The sequence below is a fragment of the Mustelus asterias genome, chromosome 11 (genome assembly GCF_964213995.1).
Source record: "Mustelus asterias chromosome 11, sMusAst1.hap1.1, whole genome shotgun sequence".
Taxonomy (NCBI): Eukaryota; Metazoa; Chordata; class Chondrichthyes; order Carcharhiniformes; family Triakidae; genus Mustelus; species Mustelus asterias.
In genome coordinates this window covers 44,508,224-44,527,590 of record NC_135811.1, presented here as the reverse complement: position 1 = coordinate 44,527,590, position 19,367 = coordinate 44,508,224, and the positions used below count along the sequence as shown (strand labels likewise).

At 42.6% G+C, this 19,367-nt stretch overlaps 1 protein-coding gene across 13 annotated transcripts in view; it reads right to left on the bottom strand.

Moving 5' to 3' along the window:
- Positions 1-11,698: 11,698 nt before the first annotated feature.
- blnk (B cell linker) overlaps positions 11,699-19,367 on the bottom strand; it is a 223,981-nt gene continuing 216,312 nt past the window's right edge. For all 13 annotated transcript variants that reach the window (XM_078223482.1, XM_078223481.1, XM_078223483.1 and 10 more), the window contains one exon: positions 11,699-13,314. In XM_078223482.1, the coding sequence (XP_078079608.1) occupies positions 13,195-13,314 (120 nt within the window). In that variant the 3' untranslated portion in view covers positions 11,699-13,194. The remainder of the gene's footprint in view (positions 13,315-19,367) is intronic.

Below are 19,367 nucleotides of genomic sequence, written 5' to 3'. Positions count from 1 at the left end.
TTATTAATAGGGTGATTCAAAATAATTGGCAAAAGGAGTAAACACAATGAGGAATTTTTTTTCACTCTTAAGGGTGATAGGAATCTGGAATGAACTTCCTGAGAGAGTGGTCAAGGCAGGTTTGAACGAGATATTCAAAAGGGAATTGGATCACTATCTGAAGAATATGTAAGGTTACAGGGATAAGGCAAGGAGGTGGGTGGGACTAGGTAAAATGCTGCTTCAGAAAGTCATTGCAGACTCGATGGGTCAAATCTTTACCAGTAAAAGAAGAATAAATTGGCCATGGTGTCTTCTCAAAATACAATAGCAGCAGCAAAGCTAATCAGTATCAAGATAAACATGTTCAAATACCTTGTTTTTTGTTGCTTGTAGTTTTTGTACAATTGATAGCATTCTTTAGTGATGAGCTTTCATTATTGTTCCACTCAACTGCAGGACTCATTGGATGAAAAGTCAAATAAAAACAAAATACTGCAGATGTTGGAAATAAAAACAGAAAATGCTGGATAAAATCTGCAGGTCTGGCAGCATCTATCGCTGCTGCATCCTATCCAGCTGGTGCCCATATGCTATTATGACCTGCAAGCCTTTGCCCCTCCTATGAAGCCTAAGCTATCTATTAAATCTGTTTCTGGCCATTTTCAAGCTGTATAGTGTTCCAGCTAATTCTCAGAAATTCTGGATGTCTTGTTGCACCAAACTGTGCACTCAATTACAGTTTAAATTAACGAATAGTGGCTTTTGTGTTTGGTAATTATATTGAGAGTATGCTTAAATCATAAACTTCCAATATAGTTTAACGTTTGGATGCTGTGCTCAAAATAGAATCGCCATTTGGACCATTCTGCAATCAAACTACAGTTGTATTTTCTCTTGAGCAATCGTGTGAGGTGGTGCTAAAACTTCCTTCGTAACTGGATGTTCACAAAATTGAAGTTATTTTCCTCCCTCCACTACCACCAGCCAAACCACATTCCATTGCTGGAGTGATTGAGGAGTTTGGAGATGGGCTACTCATGCAGAGTACCTGTCCTACACCGTGTACGCCTGGTGTTGATTTGGTTGGCCCAGCTAAGTTGATGATCAATAGTGGCCCACAATTATGGAGGAGTTCAGGTGACCTGTTTGAGTTAGCTGTTGTCCGGTACTTGTGATCCGCTGGTTGTATTTTTGTGTGCGTGGCGCAAGACATACTTGGATATCTCACAATAATGGGTCATTCAAATGTGGCTGCATAAGAACATAAGAAATAGGAGCAGGAGTAGCCCATCTAGCCCTTCAAGCCTGCCCCGCCATTCAGTAAGATTATGGCTGATCTGATAGTGGTTTAGTTCCACTTACCTGCCCGTTCCCCATAACACTTAATTCCCTTATTGATCAGAAATCTATCTACCTGTGACTTAAACATATTTAACGAGGTAGCCTCCACTGCTTCAATAGGCAGAGAATTCCAGAGATTCACTACCCTCTGAGAGAAGTTCCTCCTCGACTCTGTTCTAAACTGACTCCCCCTTTTATTTTGAGGCTGTGTACTCGAGTTCTTGTTTCCTTTCTAAGTGGAAAGAATCTCTGCCTCTACCCTGTCTAGCCACTTCATTATCTTATATGTCTCTAAGATCTCCCCTCAGCCTTCTAAACTCCAACGAGTACAGGCTCAATCTACTCAATCTCTCCTCATAAGCTAACCCCCTCATCTCCGGTATCAACCTGGTGAACCTTCTCTGTACTCCCTCCAAGGCCAATATATCCTTCTGCAAATAAGGGGACCAAAATTGCACACACTACTCTAGTTGTGGCCTCACCAGTACCTTGTACAATTGCAGCAAGACCTCCCTGCTTTTATACTGCATCCCCTTTGCGATAAAGGCCAACATTCCATTTGCCTTGATCACCTGCAAACTGAGTTTTTGCGATTCATGCACAAGGAACCCCAGGTCCCTCTGCACAGTAGCATGTTGTAAGTTTTCACTATTTAAATAATAGTCCATTTTACTATTATTCCTTCCAAAGTGGATAGCCTCACACTTGTCAACGTTATACTCCATCTGCCAGATCCTCGCCCACTCACTTAGCCTATCCAAATCTCTCTGCAGACTTTCCGCATCCTCCACGCAATTTGCTTTCCCACTCATCTTTGTGTCATCCGCGAACTTTGTTACCCTACACACGGTCCCCTCCTCCAGATCGTCAATGTATATGGTAAACAGTTGAGGTCCCAGCACCGATCCCTGCGGCACGCCACTAGTCACCAACTGCCAACCAGAAAAGCACCCATTTATTCCAACTCTCTCTGCTTCCTGTTAGATAGCCAATCCTCAATCCACGCTAACACTTTACCCCCAACTCCATGTACCTTAATCTTCTGCAGCATCCTTTTGTGAGGCACCTTATCGAACGCCTTCTGGAAATTGAAGTATCTCATTTAGTTGGTCAGCAAAATCATCATTAATCTTCATTACTATAGCATGCCAGTGCTAATAGCCTTCACTATATCCATTTAGCTTCTTATTGTCAGATGGTTTAACCAAATTGACTGGGCATCAGTATCTATGGTGGGAGCAATTATTGAAGAGGATTGTTTACATGGTGCTTTTGACTGATGATCCTTGTAAACACTTCAGGCTCAGCTTGTGCAGATATTTACTGCTGTGGCGGTTGGAATTGGAATGTGTATGGAGATCTTCCTCTATTAGTTGTCTGGTTTCAAAACTTCTCAATAGTATTTTCTCTGCTCTTGCAAAGTTGCCTGTGGTAGCTCCTTCATTTCTTGCCTGTGCTGCTCGATGGTGATGTCCAGAAACAGAATTTCAGGCTCCAAATAGATGCTGAGAATACCCAGCTGTACCTTACACTCCACTCTGAGTTATCCAGACTTGAAACGTTATCTCTGTTCTCTCTCCATAGATGCTGTCAGACCTACTGAGATTTTCCAGCATATTGTTTTTGTACTTGACATCCACCTCTCTCAACCCCTCCACTAACTAAATTGTCTGACATCCATACAAATTGAGCAGAAATGTCCTCCAACTAAAGATTGGGAAATTTGAAGGCATTGTCTTTGATTTCCCCTAGCCCCGCAAACCTCTTTTCCCTAGGGACCAATTTGATTCCTGCCCCTGGTAACTATCTTGAGGCTGAACCAGATTTTGCAGGCTTGATGTCCGATTTGATCCCAAGATATGTTTCTGACCACATTTCCATGCCATCACTAATGTTGCCTTTTCCCACCTCCATAACATTAGCTGGCTTTGACTCTGCCTCATTTCATCTACTGCTGAAACCTCATACACACTCTTGTTCCAGATTTGATTTCCAATGCTATCCTGGTCATTCTCCCAATTTGTATTGGGGCGGCACGGTAGCACAGTGGTTAGCACTGCTGCTTCACAGCTCCAGGGTCCCGGGTTCGGTTCCCGGCTCGGGTCACTGTCTGTGTGGAGTTTGCACATTCTCCTCGTGTCTGCATGGGTTTCCTCCGGGTGCTCCGGTTTCCTCCCACAGTCCAAAGATGTGTGGGTTAGGTTGATTGGCCAGGTTAAAAATTGCCCCTTGGAGTCCTGAGATGCATAGGTTAGAGGGATTAGTGAGCAAAATATGTGGGGATGGGGCCTGGGTGGGATTGTGGTCGGTGCGGACTCGATGGGCCGAATGGCCTCCTTCTGCACTGTAGGGTTTCTATGATTTTCTATTGTCATAAATTTGAGCTCATCCAAAATTGCTGCCTGTATCCTCTCATGCCCTGAGTCCAATTCATCCGTCACTTCTGTGCTCACTCGGCTACGTGGCTTCTGGTTAATTAATGCCATGATTTTTAAGATTTCTCATCCTTGTTTCAAATCCATGATATCACCCCTCTTTCTGCATTTTCCAACCCTAGAACCTTAAAGAACTGCTTGAATTCTTGCCTCTTGTGCATATCCAATTTCCTCCTCCATTGGCAGTCATGCCAAAGTTGTCTATGCCTTAAGTGCTGCAATTCCCCCTCTCAACCTCTCCACCTCTCTTTCCTTATTTAAGGTGTTTTAACTTCGTAAAACTTATCTCTGACCAAGCTTTGGGTTTTTACCCAAATATCCCCTTACGTGACTTGACAATTTTGTTTGGTGTGGGGAAAAAAAACTCCTGTAAAGTGGATGTTTTTGGACATTAAAAGCACTATATAAATCAAAGTTGCCAGTGTTGATAATTGAGCTATTTTTTTTCTTTTCGTTGTGGACTCGCTTAGCTCTGGCTATAGCATGCTACCTTGGTGTTGAAAACCAGCTAGGTCTGTGATGGTGCTGTTCCTAGTCCTATCACATCCATGGATTTCACCTCCCTTCACTATTGACAGATGAAAGGAATCCAACATTGAGCCAAGTTGCCTATTGCAAACATTTCTTTAACATCTCAGGCCCTCTTAAAAAGTGCTTTTAGCCAAAGGATCCCTTCCCACCCCCATCCCCCCAATCCACACCTTGCTGCCAGACCTCATCAGCTCAGTGCCAAATTCCAGGACCCTCACCCAACGCAACCAAAACCCAGGTTTGCCTACAGTATTCGCAAAGTGAAAGGATAGTTCTCATGTGAACTTCCATCTCCCCACCTGATTAAACTTTAAATCTAAGCAGTCTGCAACATCATCAATAGCAATCACACATTTGTATTCTTAGCTTTACAGCAGTTAAAAAATGAAATCAAAATACACCAGTCATTTACTGTTTGCACACAATGGATAAAACCCTGGAATTTTATAGACCAGCCATCTTTGATGATTCTAGATTAATGTTTATTAAAAATGGAATATGATTCACTCGGTTGCTCTAAATCAGTGGCACTGTTTTTCTTCCACCTGCATAATAGCTTACTAATATAAAACCATAACTCACTGACGATCTGTGTACCATAGAAATGTTGGCTTTTTTACATAGAACATTATAGCGCAGTACAGGCCATTCGGCCCTTGATGTTGCGCCGACCTGTGAAACCAATCTAAAGCCCATCTAACCTACACTATTCCAATATAGAACATAGAAACATAGAAAAAAAACACAGCACAAACAGGTCCTTCGGCCCACAAGTTGCGCCAGTCATGTCCCTACCTACCTAGGCTTATATATAGGCTTACCTATAACCTTCAATCCTATTAAGTTCCATGTACTCATCCAGAAGTCTCTTAAAAGACCCTATCGAGTTTGCCTCCACCATCAATGACGGCAGCCGATTCCACTCACCCACCACCCTCTGAGTGAAAAACATACCCCTGACATCTCCTCTGTACCTACTCCCCAGCACCTTAAACCTGTGTCCCCTCGTAGCAGCCATTTCAGCCCTGGGAAAAAGCTTCTGAGAATCCACCCGATCTATACCTTTCAACATCTTGTACACCTCTATCAGGTCACCTCTCATCCTTCGTCTCTCCAAGGAGGAAAGACCGAGCTCCCTCAGCCTATCCTCATAAGGCATGCCAACCAATCCAGGCAACATCCTTGTAAATCTTCTCTGCACCCTTTCAATCATTTCCACATCTTTCCTGTAATGAGGCGACCAGAACTGAGCACAGTATTCCAAGTGGGGTCTGATGAGGGTCTTATAAAGCTGCATCATTATCTCCTGACTCCTAAACTTGATCCCTCGATTGATGAAGACCAGCACACCATACGCCGCCTTAACCACCTGTGAGGCCGATTTAAGAGTCCTATGGACCCGGACTCCAAGGTCCTTCTGATCCTCTACACTGCTGAGAGTCTTACCCTTGATATTATACTCCTTCATCCCATTTGACCTGCCAAAATGGACCACTACACATTTATCCGGGTTGAAGCCCATCTGCCACTTCTCCGCCCAGTCTTGCATCCTATCTATGTCACGCTGAAGCTTCTGACATCCCTCCAAACTATCCACAACACCACCAACCTTCGTGTTGTCGGCAAACTTACCAACCCATCCCTCCACTTCCTCATCCAGGTCATTTATGAAAATGACAAACAGCAAGGGTCCCAGAACAGATCCCTGGGGCACTCCACTGGTGACTGACCTCTATTCAGAAAAAGACCCGTCTACAACCACTCTCTGCCTTCTGCAGGCAAGCCAGTTCTGAATCCACAAGGCAACAGCCCCTTGGACCCCATGTCCTCTCACTTTCTCGAGAAGTCGTGCATGGGGGACCTTATCGAACGCCTTGCTGAAGTCCATGTAAACCACATCTACCGCTTTTCCTTCGTCAATGTGTTTAGTCACATTTTCAAAGAACTCCTCCAGGCTCGTAAGTCATGATTTGTCTTTGACAAAGCCGTGCTGACTACTTTTGAGCATACTAAACTTCTCTACATGTTCATAAATCCTGTCCCTAGGATCTTCTCCATCAACTTACCAACCACTGAGGTTAGACTCACCGGTCGGTAATTCCCTGGGCTATCCCTATTCCCTTTCTTGAATATAGAAACCACATCCGCAATCCTCCAGAACCTCTCCTGTCTCCATCGATGACACAAAGATCATCGCCAGAGGCTCTGCAATCTCTTCCCTCGCCTCCCACAGTAACCTGGGTACATCCCATCCGGTCCCGGTGACTTATCTATCTTGATGCTATTCAAAATTTCCAACAGATCCTCTTTCTTAATGTCCACATACTCGATCTTTTCAGTCCGCCTCAATCCTGTAGTACAACCACCCAGGTCTTTTTCCACCGTGAATACCGAGGTAAAATATTCATTAAGCACCTCTGCTATTTCTTCCGGTTCTGTACAGACTTTCTCACCTTCACCTTTTATAGGTCCTATTCCTTCACATTTCATCCTTTTACTCTTCACATATTTATAGAATGCCTTAGGGTTCTCCTTAATCTTACCTGCCAAGGCCTTCTTGTGACCCCTTCTGGCTCTCCTAATTTCTTTCTTAAGTCCCTTCCTACAAGCCGTATACTCATCTAGATCCCTATCATCGCCTAGCTCTCTAAACCTTTTGTACGCTTTCCTTTTCTTTCTCACTAGGTTCAGCGCAGCTTTCATGCACCACGGTTCCCGTATCCTACCAACACCTCCCTGTCTCATCGGAATGTTGTCATGCAGAACTCCAAACATTCCTTGAAAATCTGCCACCTTACTTCAGTACTTTTCCTCGAGAACGTCTCCTTCCAATTTACGCCTCTAATCTCCTGCCTGATGGCTTCATACTTCCCCTTACTCCAGATAAACACTTTCCTAGCTGCCTGATCCTATCTCTTTCCAATGCTAGCGTAAGGGAGATAGAGTTATGATCACTATCGCCAAGATGCTCCCCACTGAGAGATCCGACACCTGTCCAGGCTCATTTGCCAGTACCAGATAGAGTACAACCTCTCCCCTTTAGGCTTATCCACATGCTGTGTCAGGCAACCCTCCTGAACACACCTAACAACCTCCTCCCCATCCAAACCCCTTACCCTAGGGATATTCCAATCGATGTTTGGGAAATTAAAGTCTCCCATCACGACAACCCTGTTATTCCTACATCTCTCCAGGATCTGTTTCCCTATCTGCTCCTCAACATCCCTGTTACTATTGGGCGGCCTGTAAAAACACACCGAGCGAAGTTATCGACCCCTTCCCACTCCGAACATTCACCCACAGAGACTCCGTAGACAATCCCTCCACGGCTTCCACCTTCTCTACAGCTGTGACACTATCCCTGATCAGCAGTGCCACTCCCCCCCCCCCCCCTTTGCCTCCCTCTCTGTCCTTTCTGAAACATCTGAAACCCGGCACCTGAAGTATCCAGTACTGTCCCTGTCCCCAAGTCTCTGTTATGGCCACCACATCACACTTCCAAGCATCGATCCACACTCTAAGCTCATCCCCTTTATTCACTACACTCCTGGCGTTAAAATAGACACATCTCAAACCTTTGGTCTGAGCTCTCCCTTTCTCCATCACCCGTCTATTCTCCCTCCTACACTGTGTACAATCCTTCTCTATTTACGGGCTAACCTCCTCGCTCTCAGTCACCTCATCACGATTCCCTCCCCCCAACCTTTCTAGTTTAAAGTCTCCCCAGTAGCCTTAGCCAACCTTCCTGCCAGGATATTGGTCCCCCTGGGATTCAAGTGCCACCCGTCTTTTTTGTACAGGTCACACCTTCCTCTAAAGAGGTCCCAATGATCCAGGAACCTGAATCCCTGCCCCCCCGCTCCAGTCCCTCAGCCACACATTCATCCTCCTCCTCACTCCATTCCTGCTCTCACTTTCCCGTGGCACAGGCAGCAATCCTGAGATTACTACCTTTGCGTTCCTCCTTCCCAACTGTCTACCTAACTCCCTATATTCTCTTTTTATGACTCCTTCCATCTTCCTATCTATGTCAGCGGTACTAATATGTACCACGACCTCTGGCTCCTCTCCCTCCCACCTCAGGATATCTGGGACGCAGTCAGAGACATCCCGGATCCCAGCACCAGGGAGGTAGACCACCATCCGAGACTCCCGTCTGCCTCCGCAAAAAACACCTGTCCGACCCCCTTACTGTTGAGTCCCCGATTTAATACTGCCTTCCTCCTCCTTTCCTTGGCCCTCTGAGTTACAGAGCCGGACTCTGCTCCAGAGACACTGCCACTGCTGCTTCCCCCAGGTGGGCTGACCCCCCCCCCAGCAGTACTCAGACAGGAGTACTTATCGTGAAGGGGCACATCCACCGGGGTGCTCTCTATCACCCGAGCTTTCCCCTTCCTGGACGTTTTTAAGGACTAGAGTATGCTTATTTCAATGTGTTGCTCTTCCGTTTCAAATGATTATATCCTGCCCAAATTTATCTCTTGTTAGCAGCCTTCACAGAACTGTTCATTTGCAATTTATGGAAAATCGCCAAATTAGGTTATTTTATTTATTCTTAGGATGTGGGTGACACTAGCAAGGCCAGCACTTATTGCCCATTCCAAATTGCCTTTGATGAGCCACCTTGAATTGTTGCAGTCTGTGTGCTGAAGGTAATCCCACAGTATTGTTGGGGAGAACATAAGAAATATGTCCCCTTGAGCCTATACGGCCATTCAGTAAAATCATGGCTGCTCTGATTGTGGCTTTAACTCCACTTTCCTACCTACTCTCCATAATCCTTGACTCTTTTGTCGATCAAAAATCTCTAACTTTGCTTCAGATAAGTAAGCAAGGCTCTACTACTGTCTAGTGAATTCCAAAGATTAATGACTCTCTAAAAGTAGTTCCTCCTCATCTCCATGTCAAATGGGAGACCTCTAATTTGAAGGGACTTTCAGGATTTTGACCCAGCGACAATGAAGAAATTATATATTTCCAAGGTAGGCTGGTGTAACTTGGGAGTGGAACTTGCAAGTGATGTTATGAACTTGTTATCTTTGGACTTCAAGCAGTAAAGGTTGAAGGTTTGTTGTGGTGTCGTAGAAGCCTGAGAGAGTTGGTGTATTGCCTCTTGTAGAAGATACATATGTTCGCAGTGCACAATGAGATGCTTTATCCAAATTTCTTAAGTGGTGTAGTTGCAAAATTCAGGTAAATGGGAAGTATTGCTTGACATTCCTGACTTCTGCTTCGACATGATCAACAGGCTTGGGGATCAGGAGCTGACACAGTATTCACAGAATTCCCAATCTCGGACCCGGTCTTGTAACCATGATATTTATTTGACTACTCCAGGAAAGTTTCAATGGCAACCCCAAGATATTGATGGTAGATTCAGTGATGACAATGTGCTAGGTACAATTACAGTAAATAACACCTGTTGGAAGACCTTGTTGAAAACTCTACCCATAAGCTGCACTTGCAGGCATCTTGTTTGACATGCAAGTAAGCTTGTTACAATCTTCATACAGACTGGTAACTATAAAGTAGAAATTTGATCTCCGTAAATAATGGAAAGAATTATGCCACAAGATTTCATGTATTAAAATTTACAAGAGTTATCTATCCAAGAAGTCCCCCATACTTTATAGGATCTTGAGGTTTTCTTCACTTCTGGGTTCAAATCAAGGTCCGCCACAGCTCTCAGGAATTCACTTTGTATCTGCTCGTTGTTACTGCTATTCTCTGCTTTGGGATTTCTTGGGGTCCTTCCACCGCATCTTGGTTATGGACGCTGTAGCTCAAGCATGGGCCTCATTGCATTCGCTGACTCAAAATCTGAAAAGAAATCATTGGTTTCTGATGGCTGGTTTCAGCTACTTTACAGCTCCTGGTAGATGCTCTCTTTTCCTGTCTCAGAGCTGTTCCCAAGCTGACGGCCTGTGTCTGTGGGAAATCATATGGATAAGGCACAAAAGCAAAATAAAAACCTTGCAACCTATCCCGATAACAACTTGGCATGCCTGGGATGTCTCAGAGATTCAAATGAATTATTGAGGGGCTGTCAGGATACACTTGAAACTATATGAATTTCTTAATGTGATATGACTGTAAAAGATGACACAAGGCAGATGACATCCAATATTCTGCAGTGAAATCTCTTATTTGTTTACAGAATGTGGGCATCACTGGCTAGGCCAGCACTTATTGCCTATCTCTAATTACCCTTGAGAGGTTGGTGGTGAGCCACATTCTTGAATGCTGTAATCCATGGTAGGTACATTTGCACTGCTGTTAACAAGGGACCTCCAGGATTGTGTCCTTCCCTATTGCTGGGTCAGAATCCTGCAAGTCTTCACAATGTAGCTTGACAGGGAGCCTCTGCACCATGGTGAAAATCTGGGCCCTAAGAGTTCAGATGCTCATTTCCCTGAAAGTAAGAGTATTGGTGGACAAAGCAATAGGAAAAGTTAGTAACATTTTGGGTTTTATAAATAGGGGCAGAGTGCAATTGGGAGATTATGCTAAATTTACAAAGGGAAATAGATTGTAATTAGGGTAAAACTGTAGTGCTAGATGACCATAGGCTGATTGGTGGTAATTTAACCTGAGGATCACCATAGTGGACCTCGGGCAAGAGGCAGGTTGAGAAGGCAAGCCTTCATGAATGACCACAGCTGGTATGGGAATTGAACCTGCACTTTTGGCAACAATCTGCATCACGAATCAGCCATCCAGCCAATTGAACTCACTCCTGTTCCAAGCAGTTTTACAACACCTGCTTTTAAAAAAGACATTATAAACTGAGCATACAGTATAGATTCACCAGATACAGAAAACAAGTTTGAGAAGAGATACATGATAGGGGAAGTCAAAACATGTAATATTTTCAAAATTACTAAAAATATTGGAGGGAATTGGGAAAAATTATTCCCTCTGCTTGAAAATTCACTGCTGAGGGGTTATCAATTTAAAATCCTTACCAAGTGAGAAGAATAATTAGGAGAATTGTCTGCAGAATTTGTCAGAGCATGTTGTACCTTTTCACAACAAGTGCTTGAGGCAGACACCATCGCAAATTCTAAGATAAAGGTTTATAAATGTTTGTAGCGGGGAAGAAAGTGAGATAGAGGAAGAAAACAGGCTTGAGGGACTAGTTTTAAATTACTCTAACAAAGAACTGGCAGAGAGAGGGTGGATTGATTCTCATAGGTCTTGTATTCCAGAATTATAGTGAGGCAAGACTATGGAATTCATGCTGGATAAACAACAATATTAAATAATTGATATGGACAGAAAACTCTAATTTGATTTGGCTTCACGCAAAACTCCACTTAATCTGAACATCAAATGGTGCAAATCTGACTCTTGGAGCATCATCTCTTTAATGCATTCAGGAGTCAATTCCCATTTAAAAAAATAAGATTAAGATCATTAATTTTCTTTTAATCTTTTGTCCAGGTTGTGTGATATTCTCTACAACAGTGCAATCAAACATCAGCAATTTTGTCAATATACGTCAGTGACAAGCCAAAACATTTTTTGTGAATTAAATTCCTTGATTTAAAATTTTATAGATATCTATATTTTGCAATTCAAACAAAATATGATTTCATGCTTCCACTAACAAATGTTATAGAAAATCACTCTTCGCGAATGCAATAACAGTTTTTAATATGGTTGGCAATGGTAAAGCTGACATTTCCTTTTCCTAAAGGACATTAGTGAACTAGTGAGTTTTTACAACATTCTGACCTCTTCATGGTCACTGTTAGCCATTGTTTAAAATTCAAACTGGCATAGTGGGATTTTGAACTTGTGTTTTCTGTCTAACAATATAATTTACAATAAAATTACAATATATGCAATGCATTTTAGAACATAGTCAAATGTATTTCGTAATTTCAAGTTGCTTACTCATGCAAATAATGTAGCCAGGCTTCTTCCAAATTGACAACTTAATTTTGACTTAATAAGCAATAGTGTCAGGGAATGGAGCACTTCTGATTTCAGACACAGTGTCATCATTAGGAGTGCCAGTGATCAATGTGGCACAGTTGCATGTAGCGCTCAGTTCTTTTCAGTTCTCCAATAATAAATCTCCATTTCAGAGAATGTCCACTCCCCCATGGCATATATTTTCCCTTCTCTACACCAGCCATCTTGTCTCTGACTGATGGCGTCAACCAGTGCCAATTTACAGGTGACTTCATGCTATTGGCCTGTGAACAAGAATGGAATTTAGTCTGTTCAATCTCTTCCTATGACAGACCCTTACAATGAGTAGATACTTCATTCCATCAGCCTAGGTTGCTTTTGAATCCAGTGCTTGGCGATGAAAAGCTCATTGTACCATAGTCGTGTAGTTAACCTTTATTTTATATTTAACTGTATTAATTCCTTCTTAGCAACATTTAAATATCCTTCTGCCTTGTTAAAATGCATTTTATGAAATACTAAAGATGATTAGAAATTGGAATGAGAATATTTACTGACTAAACTTTGGCAAAAAGCAGTAAACTGGTTTACAGTTATTTAATTCCTTAAGGTTAAACTTTAACAGTACATGTCTTTGTTCAGGGTTTTGTAAACCATGCCCTCTTCCTAATGTGATCCGGGTAGTAGACACTGTCCAGTTTCTAGTAACTGCATAGTGGCTTTAATAACATGCTTTGATATGTAAGCTATTAAATTGCACTAAAAATACATGAGTTGTACAATAGTCTGCTGTTGATGAATTCTAACAAACAAACAAACACTGATTTAATGATTACACAATTCACCTCCTATGGGAGCCTCATTGTATGGATTTATATAGCTTGGAAAATTATTCAAAATATTTTTCTTGTTTGGAAATGAGAAACAGTCATATGAAATGGAAATGAGAAATAAACAATCTATTCAGTTGGTTTAAATACATATGTTATGAAACTTTGACTGGATGCTTCAATTTGGTGGAATCTTTTGTGTTGCTTTGGCTGTCAATGAGCACCAAGGGATTCTTTTGATGGCTTTCAATTATGTCAGCAATGCTGGAAAACCGCTAGATGGAGAGAAACAAAATAGACTATTAGCACTTCAGTATTATTTTTTTATGTAAAACCACAGCAAAAGTAGCTTCCACCTATATAGCGCCTTTAATGTACAAGAATATCCCAAGTTACTAAAGGGAGGTTTCACTCTATTGAAAAGGTGGGAAATATTGTGAGTGATGACTCAAACTGAGTCAAAGTGATAGATCCAAAGATGTATGGGTTAGGTTGATTGGTGATGATAAATTGCCCTTTAGTGTCAAGGGACTAGCAAGATAAATAGGTGGGATTGTTGTTGGTGCAGATTTGATGGGCCAAAAGGCCTCTCTCTGCACTGTAGGGATTCTATAATCTTGGGAGTGCAGGGTGGAGAGGCCAGATGGGCTTAGTGACGGAATTCCAGACCATGTGGCCTAAGTGGTGAATAATACATGAATGGTGAAGTACCATTTTGACTGCAAAATCTGGGTCAGTATTCTATTTTATGTACATTTAATGAAATCATCACCTGAAGTACATTTCATACTAAATAATTTAAAGTTCCCAAATCTTTCCCTTTTCCTTTCACACTTGAGACGAGGCTTGTCCTTTTTTTAAAAAAACATCATCTGCAATGCATTTGTGTATTTTTTAATATGACCAGAACTTTTTTTAGAATCCCTGCAGTGCAGAAGGAGGCCATTTTGGCCCATTGAGTCAGTACCCACCACAATCCCACCCAGGCCCTATTCCCGTAACCCTCATTTACCCAGCTAATCCCCTCCCCTGACAGGGTCAATTTAGCATGGCCAATCAACCTAACCCGCACATCTTTGGACTATGGGAGGAAACCAGAGCACCCACAGGAAACCCATGCAGACACGGGGAGAAAGTACAAGCTCCACACAGACAGTGGCCTGAATTGAACCCGGGTCCCTGACGCTGTGAGGCAGCAATGCTAACCACTGTGCCAGCAAAGTATAGCGTATTGGCGGCACAAATTCAAGTTTTGCTCTAAATGAAAAATAAATGCACCACATGTACACAGATGGGTCAAATTTGATAATCCTCTTGCATTTTTAAATAACTTTTGTCATGGGGAGAAAATTGTGTGTGTTTCTGTTGCTCTGTTAATCAAGCTAGTTCTCAATATCCATCATAGATCTAAGATGGTAACTTAAAAGCATGCTGGATAAACACTCAATTAATTTATTTGACAACAGAATTCACAGACGCCATACCGTACTCAGTGCAGCAATTCAAAACAATGCTCAGATATAGCTTGAAAATTATACAGACTTCACCGTAACAAAACAGAATTAATTAGAGTTTGTGCCAAGGCTTTTTAATAGACAGACTGCAGTCTGTCCGGTTCATCATACAAACCTTCCTCCCATCCATTAACTCTGTCTACACTTCCCGCTGCCTCGGAAAAGCAGCCAGCATAATTAAGGACCCCATGTGTCCTGGACATAATCGTTTCCATCTTAATCCATCGGGAAAAAGATACAAAAATCTCAGGTCACGTACCAAACAATTCAAGAACAGCTTCTTCCCCGCTGCCATAGGATTTTTGAATGGACCTACCTTGTATTAAGGTGATCTTTCTCTACATCCTAGCTATGACTGTAACACTACATTCTACACCCTCTCCTTATGAGCGTGCAAGAAATAACACTTTTCACTGTATATTAATACCTGTGACAATAATAAAATAAACAAAAGTACAGAAATAGGAACATAATGAATGCTCATTATGGCTGGAAAGATGGCACAGAAGGGAAGGCTTTAGATTCCCAGGACACACACTGGCTCTGGGGAAGATGGCATCTGTACACGCCAGAAGGGTTATACCTGAACACAGCTGGGACTGAGCTCTTTGCTACTGCTGTCACGAGGACTTTAAGCTAACTTGGCAGGGGCGTGGGAACCCAGGGGGACTATCAGGATGCACAAAGTACTGGGAAGGACAGAAAACACGAATATAGAGATCGGTAGGTTAATAGGTGAAGTTGGAGTAAGGGAGAGAGTAATGTTATCTAAATCAGGGTTACTCTGCATGTATGTGAATGCACCAAGTATAGTAAATAAGGTTGGGGAAGTAAAGGTGCAGATTGAGCGGTGGAAATATGGTGTTGTGATAACCGAGACCTGGCTGAAGGATGGGCAGGACTGGATGTTAAATATTCCTGGGTACAAGGTGTTCAGAAAAGGTAGATAAGGAGGAGGGGTGGCGGAGGGTCAAGAAAAGCATTGCAGTGTTGGAGAAGGGATGACCCAGAAGGTTCAAGGACAGAATCAATTTAGCTAGAACTAAGGAATAAAAAGGGTGCAATTATATTGCTCAGTGCCGTCTATACACTGCCAATTAGGGAGAAGGATGTAGAAGGACAAATCTGCAGGAAAATTACAGAGATGCAAACATTATAGAGTAGTTACAATGGGGGACTTTAATTGCCTGAATGTAAACTGGGACAGTGGTTCTGTAAAAAGCGGAGAGGGGCAAAAGTTCTCAGATTGTGTTCAGGAACATTTTCTACAGCAGTAGGTGTCCAGTTCAACAAGAAAGGGTGCACTGTTGGACCTGGATTTTGGAAATGGTTGGGCCAAGAAGATCAAGTGTCAGTGGGGGAACATTTAGAAGAAGGTGATTGTATTGTAAGGTTTAGGATGATGATAGAAAAGGAGAATATGCAATACAGAATAAAAATAATTAACTGGTGTAGAGCTGACTTCAATGGGGCAAGAACGGAGCTGGGCTGGTTAGACTGGAACAAAAAGGTTGGCGGGGGAAAACTAGCTGAACAATACACCATTTAAAATAAATGGTCCAAACATAGTCAAGGTACATTTACTCCCTTTAAAAGGGAAAGGTACGGCAAATAAATCCAGAGCTCCCTGGATGACAAAGGAGTTAAAAATTAAGATAAGGAAGAAAAGTTGTGATGTCAGGTACAAAACACAGTTGAGAACCAAGAGGAATGCAAGAAGTTCGGAGGGGAGATGAAAAAGTACATTAGAGAAGTGAAGAGAGATTATGAGAAAATCATAGAAAGAAAGAAATCATAGAAACCCTACAGTGCAGAAGGAAGCCATTCGGCCCATCGAGTCTGCACCGACCACAATCCCACCCAGGCCCTACGCCCACATATTTACCCACTAATCCCACTAACCTACGCATCACAGGACTCTAAGGGGCAATTTTTAACCTGGCCAATCAACCTAACCCGCACATCTTTGGACTGTGGGAGGAAACCGGAGCACCCAGAGGAAACCCACGCAGACACGAGGAGAATGTGCAAACTCCACACAGACAGTGACCCGAGCCGGGAATCGAACCCGGGACCCTGGAGCTGTGAAGCAGCAGTGCTAACCACTGTGCTACCGTGCCTGACAACTAACACAAAGGGAAATTCCAAAATCCTCTATAGGCATATAAATAGTAAAAGGATGATAGAGGAGTAGGACTGATTAAGGACCAAAAAGAGAATCTACACATGGATTCTGGAGGTATGGCTGAGGTTATTAAAGATGTGGAGATGCCGGCGTTGGACTGGGGTAAACACAGTAAGAAGTTTAACAACACCAGGTTAAAGTCCAACAGGTTTATTTGGTAGCAAAAGCCACACAAGCTTTCGGAGCTCTAAGCCCCTTCTTCAGGTGAGTGGGAATTCTGTTCACAAACAGAGCTTATAAAGACACAGACTCAATTTACATGAATAAATGTTGGAATGCGAATACTTACAACTAACCAAGTCCTTAAGAAACAAAACAATGTGAATGGAGAGAGCATCAAGACAGGCTAAAAAGATGTGTATTGTCTCCAGACAAGACAGCCAGTGAAACTCTGCAGGTCCACGCAACTGTGGGAGTTACAAATTGTGTGACATGAACCCAATAGCCAAGTTCTGCACACACGAGGACGGCCTCAACCGGGATATTGGGTTCATGTCCCACTATTTGTAACTCCCACAGTTGCGTGGACCTGCAGAGTTTCACTGGCTGTCTTGTCTGGAGACAATACACATCTTTTTAGCCTGTCTTGATGCTCTCTCCATTCACATTGTTTTGTTTCTTAAAGACTTGATTAGTTGTAAGTATTCGCATTCCAACCATTATTCATGTAAATTGAGTCTGTGTCTTTATATGCTCTGTTTGTGAACAGAATTCCCACTCACCTGAAGAAGGGGCTTAGAGCTCCGAAAGATTGTGTGGCTTTTGCTACCAAATAAACCTGTTGGACTTTAACCTGGTGTTGTTAAACTTCTTACTGAGGTTATTAAATGCATACTTCGCATCATTTTTTCCAACGAGGGAGATGCTTTCCAAGCCATGGTGATAGATAAGACAACGCTGTCCCTAGAAGGGTTCAAAATTGATAAGGAGGAAGTGTTGAATAGGTGGTCAGTACTTAACGTTGACAAGGCACTGGGTCCAGATGAGATGCATCCAAGGATGTTGAAGGAAGTGAAAATGGAAATTGCAGGGGTGCCGGCCATAATCCCAAAAAAGGAAAGCAAAGGGGGAGAAAAAGTATGAAAAGGAATAAAAGGGATGTTATGTGCTCTTTTAACTGCTCTCTCCACCTGTCTTGGTTACTGGAAATATTCTTTCTGAATCTACCCTGTATAACCCTGTTAGAATTTTATAAGTTTCTATGAGATCCCCTCTCACTATTCTAAACTCCAGTGAATATAATCCTAACCAATTTAGTCTCTCCTCATATAACAGACCTGCCAGCCCAGGAATCAGCCTGGAAAACCTTCGCTGTACTCCCTCTATAGCAAGGACATCCTTCCTCAGATAAGGACACCAAAATTGCACACAATACTCCATGTGTGGCCTCACCCATGCCTTATACAATTGTAGCAAAAACCCCTATCCCTATATTTATCCTCTCGCAATGAAGGCCAACATACCATTTGCCTTCTTTACTGCCTGCTGTACCTGTGCACTTACTTTCAGCGACTTACGTGTGAGGACACCAAGGTCTCGCTGAGTATTCACCTCTCTCAATTTACACTCATTCAAGTAATAATCTGGCTTCCTACTATTTCTACCAAAGTGGATAACCTCACATTTATCCACATTATATTGCATCTGCCATGCATATGTCCACACACTCAACCTGTCCAAATCACACCGAAGCATCTCTGCATCCTCCTCACAGCTCACCCTCCCACCCAACTTTGTATCGTCTGCAAATTTGGAGAGAATACATTCAGTTTCCTTTTCCAAATCATTAATATATAATGTGAGCAGTTGGGGTCCTAGCACAGATTCCTGCGGAACCCCACTAGTCACTAACTGTCAATTAGAAAAAGACCCATTTATGCCAACTCTTTGCTTCCTATCTGTTAACCAGCTTTCTATCCATCTCAAGACAGAACCTGCAATCCCATGTGCTTTAACTTTACATAGTATGATGCTAGTATACCTTTAAGAATGTTTTAAAAAATCATGTTCTCTGCAGCTACAAGCAGGCCTTTTGGTTTCATTGTTGTCGGGCTGTCTGGTTAGAAGTCCTTTTATTGCTGCTTCTTTGGTTTAAATGGGAGTTTTGTTTATATTTACTCTGGGCCTCAGGTACTTTCTGGGATCTTTTATGACCCTGTATTGTGAGGTGGAAGATTGATTGACAAGTCAAAGTCAGGTGGTTCCTCCCCAGAAGAATCCAAGGACTCACTTTCAGTTTTACTTTTGGAGTCAGGAGCTGACCTGGTTGTCAAGTGGCAGGCAGTTTTTCTCTCTCTCTCTCTCCCTGGTATTATAGATTCTGCTGGCTAGCTGGAAGCAGGTTTCCTGGCCTTCCTGCAGTGAAAACCCTGTTGGTGGGATGCTAGTTAGTACCTAGAGTCTCTCTCTCTCTCTGGTGTTTTGGGAAGTTGTTCTGACTTCAAGCCTGTCTGTATATATCAAAAGAACTGCAGCATCCAACCAAGCAACTAAGTTCCAGCATCACATGAGCATTCAGATTTTCTGTGCTAAACCTGTGGCAAGGATTTTGTAAAGGGAATTTTGTTTATGAAAATTTCATATATTTCTTAAGGGTTATAAAATGTCATGGTTGTTTTTCTTTCTGGTT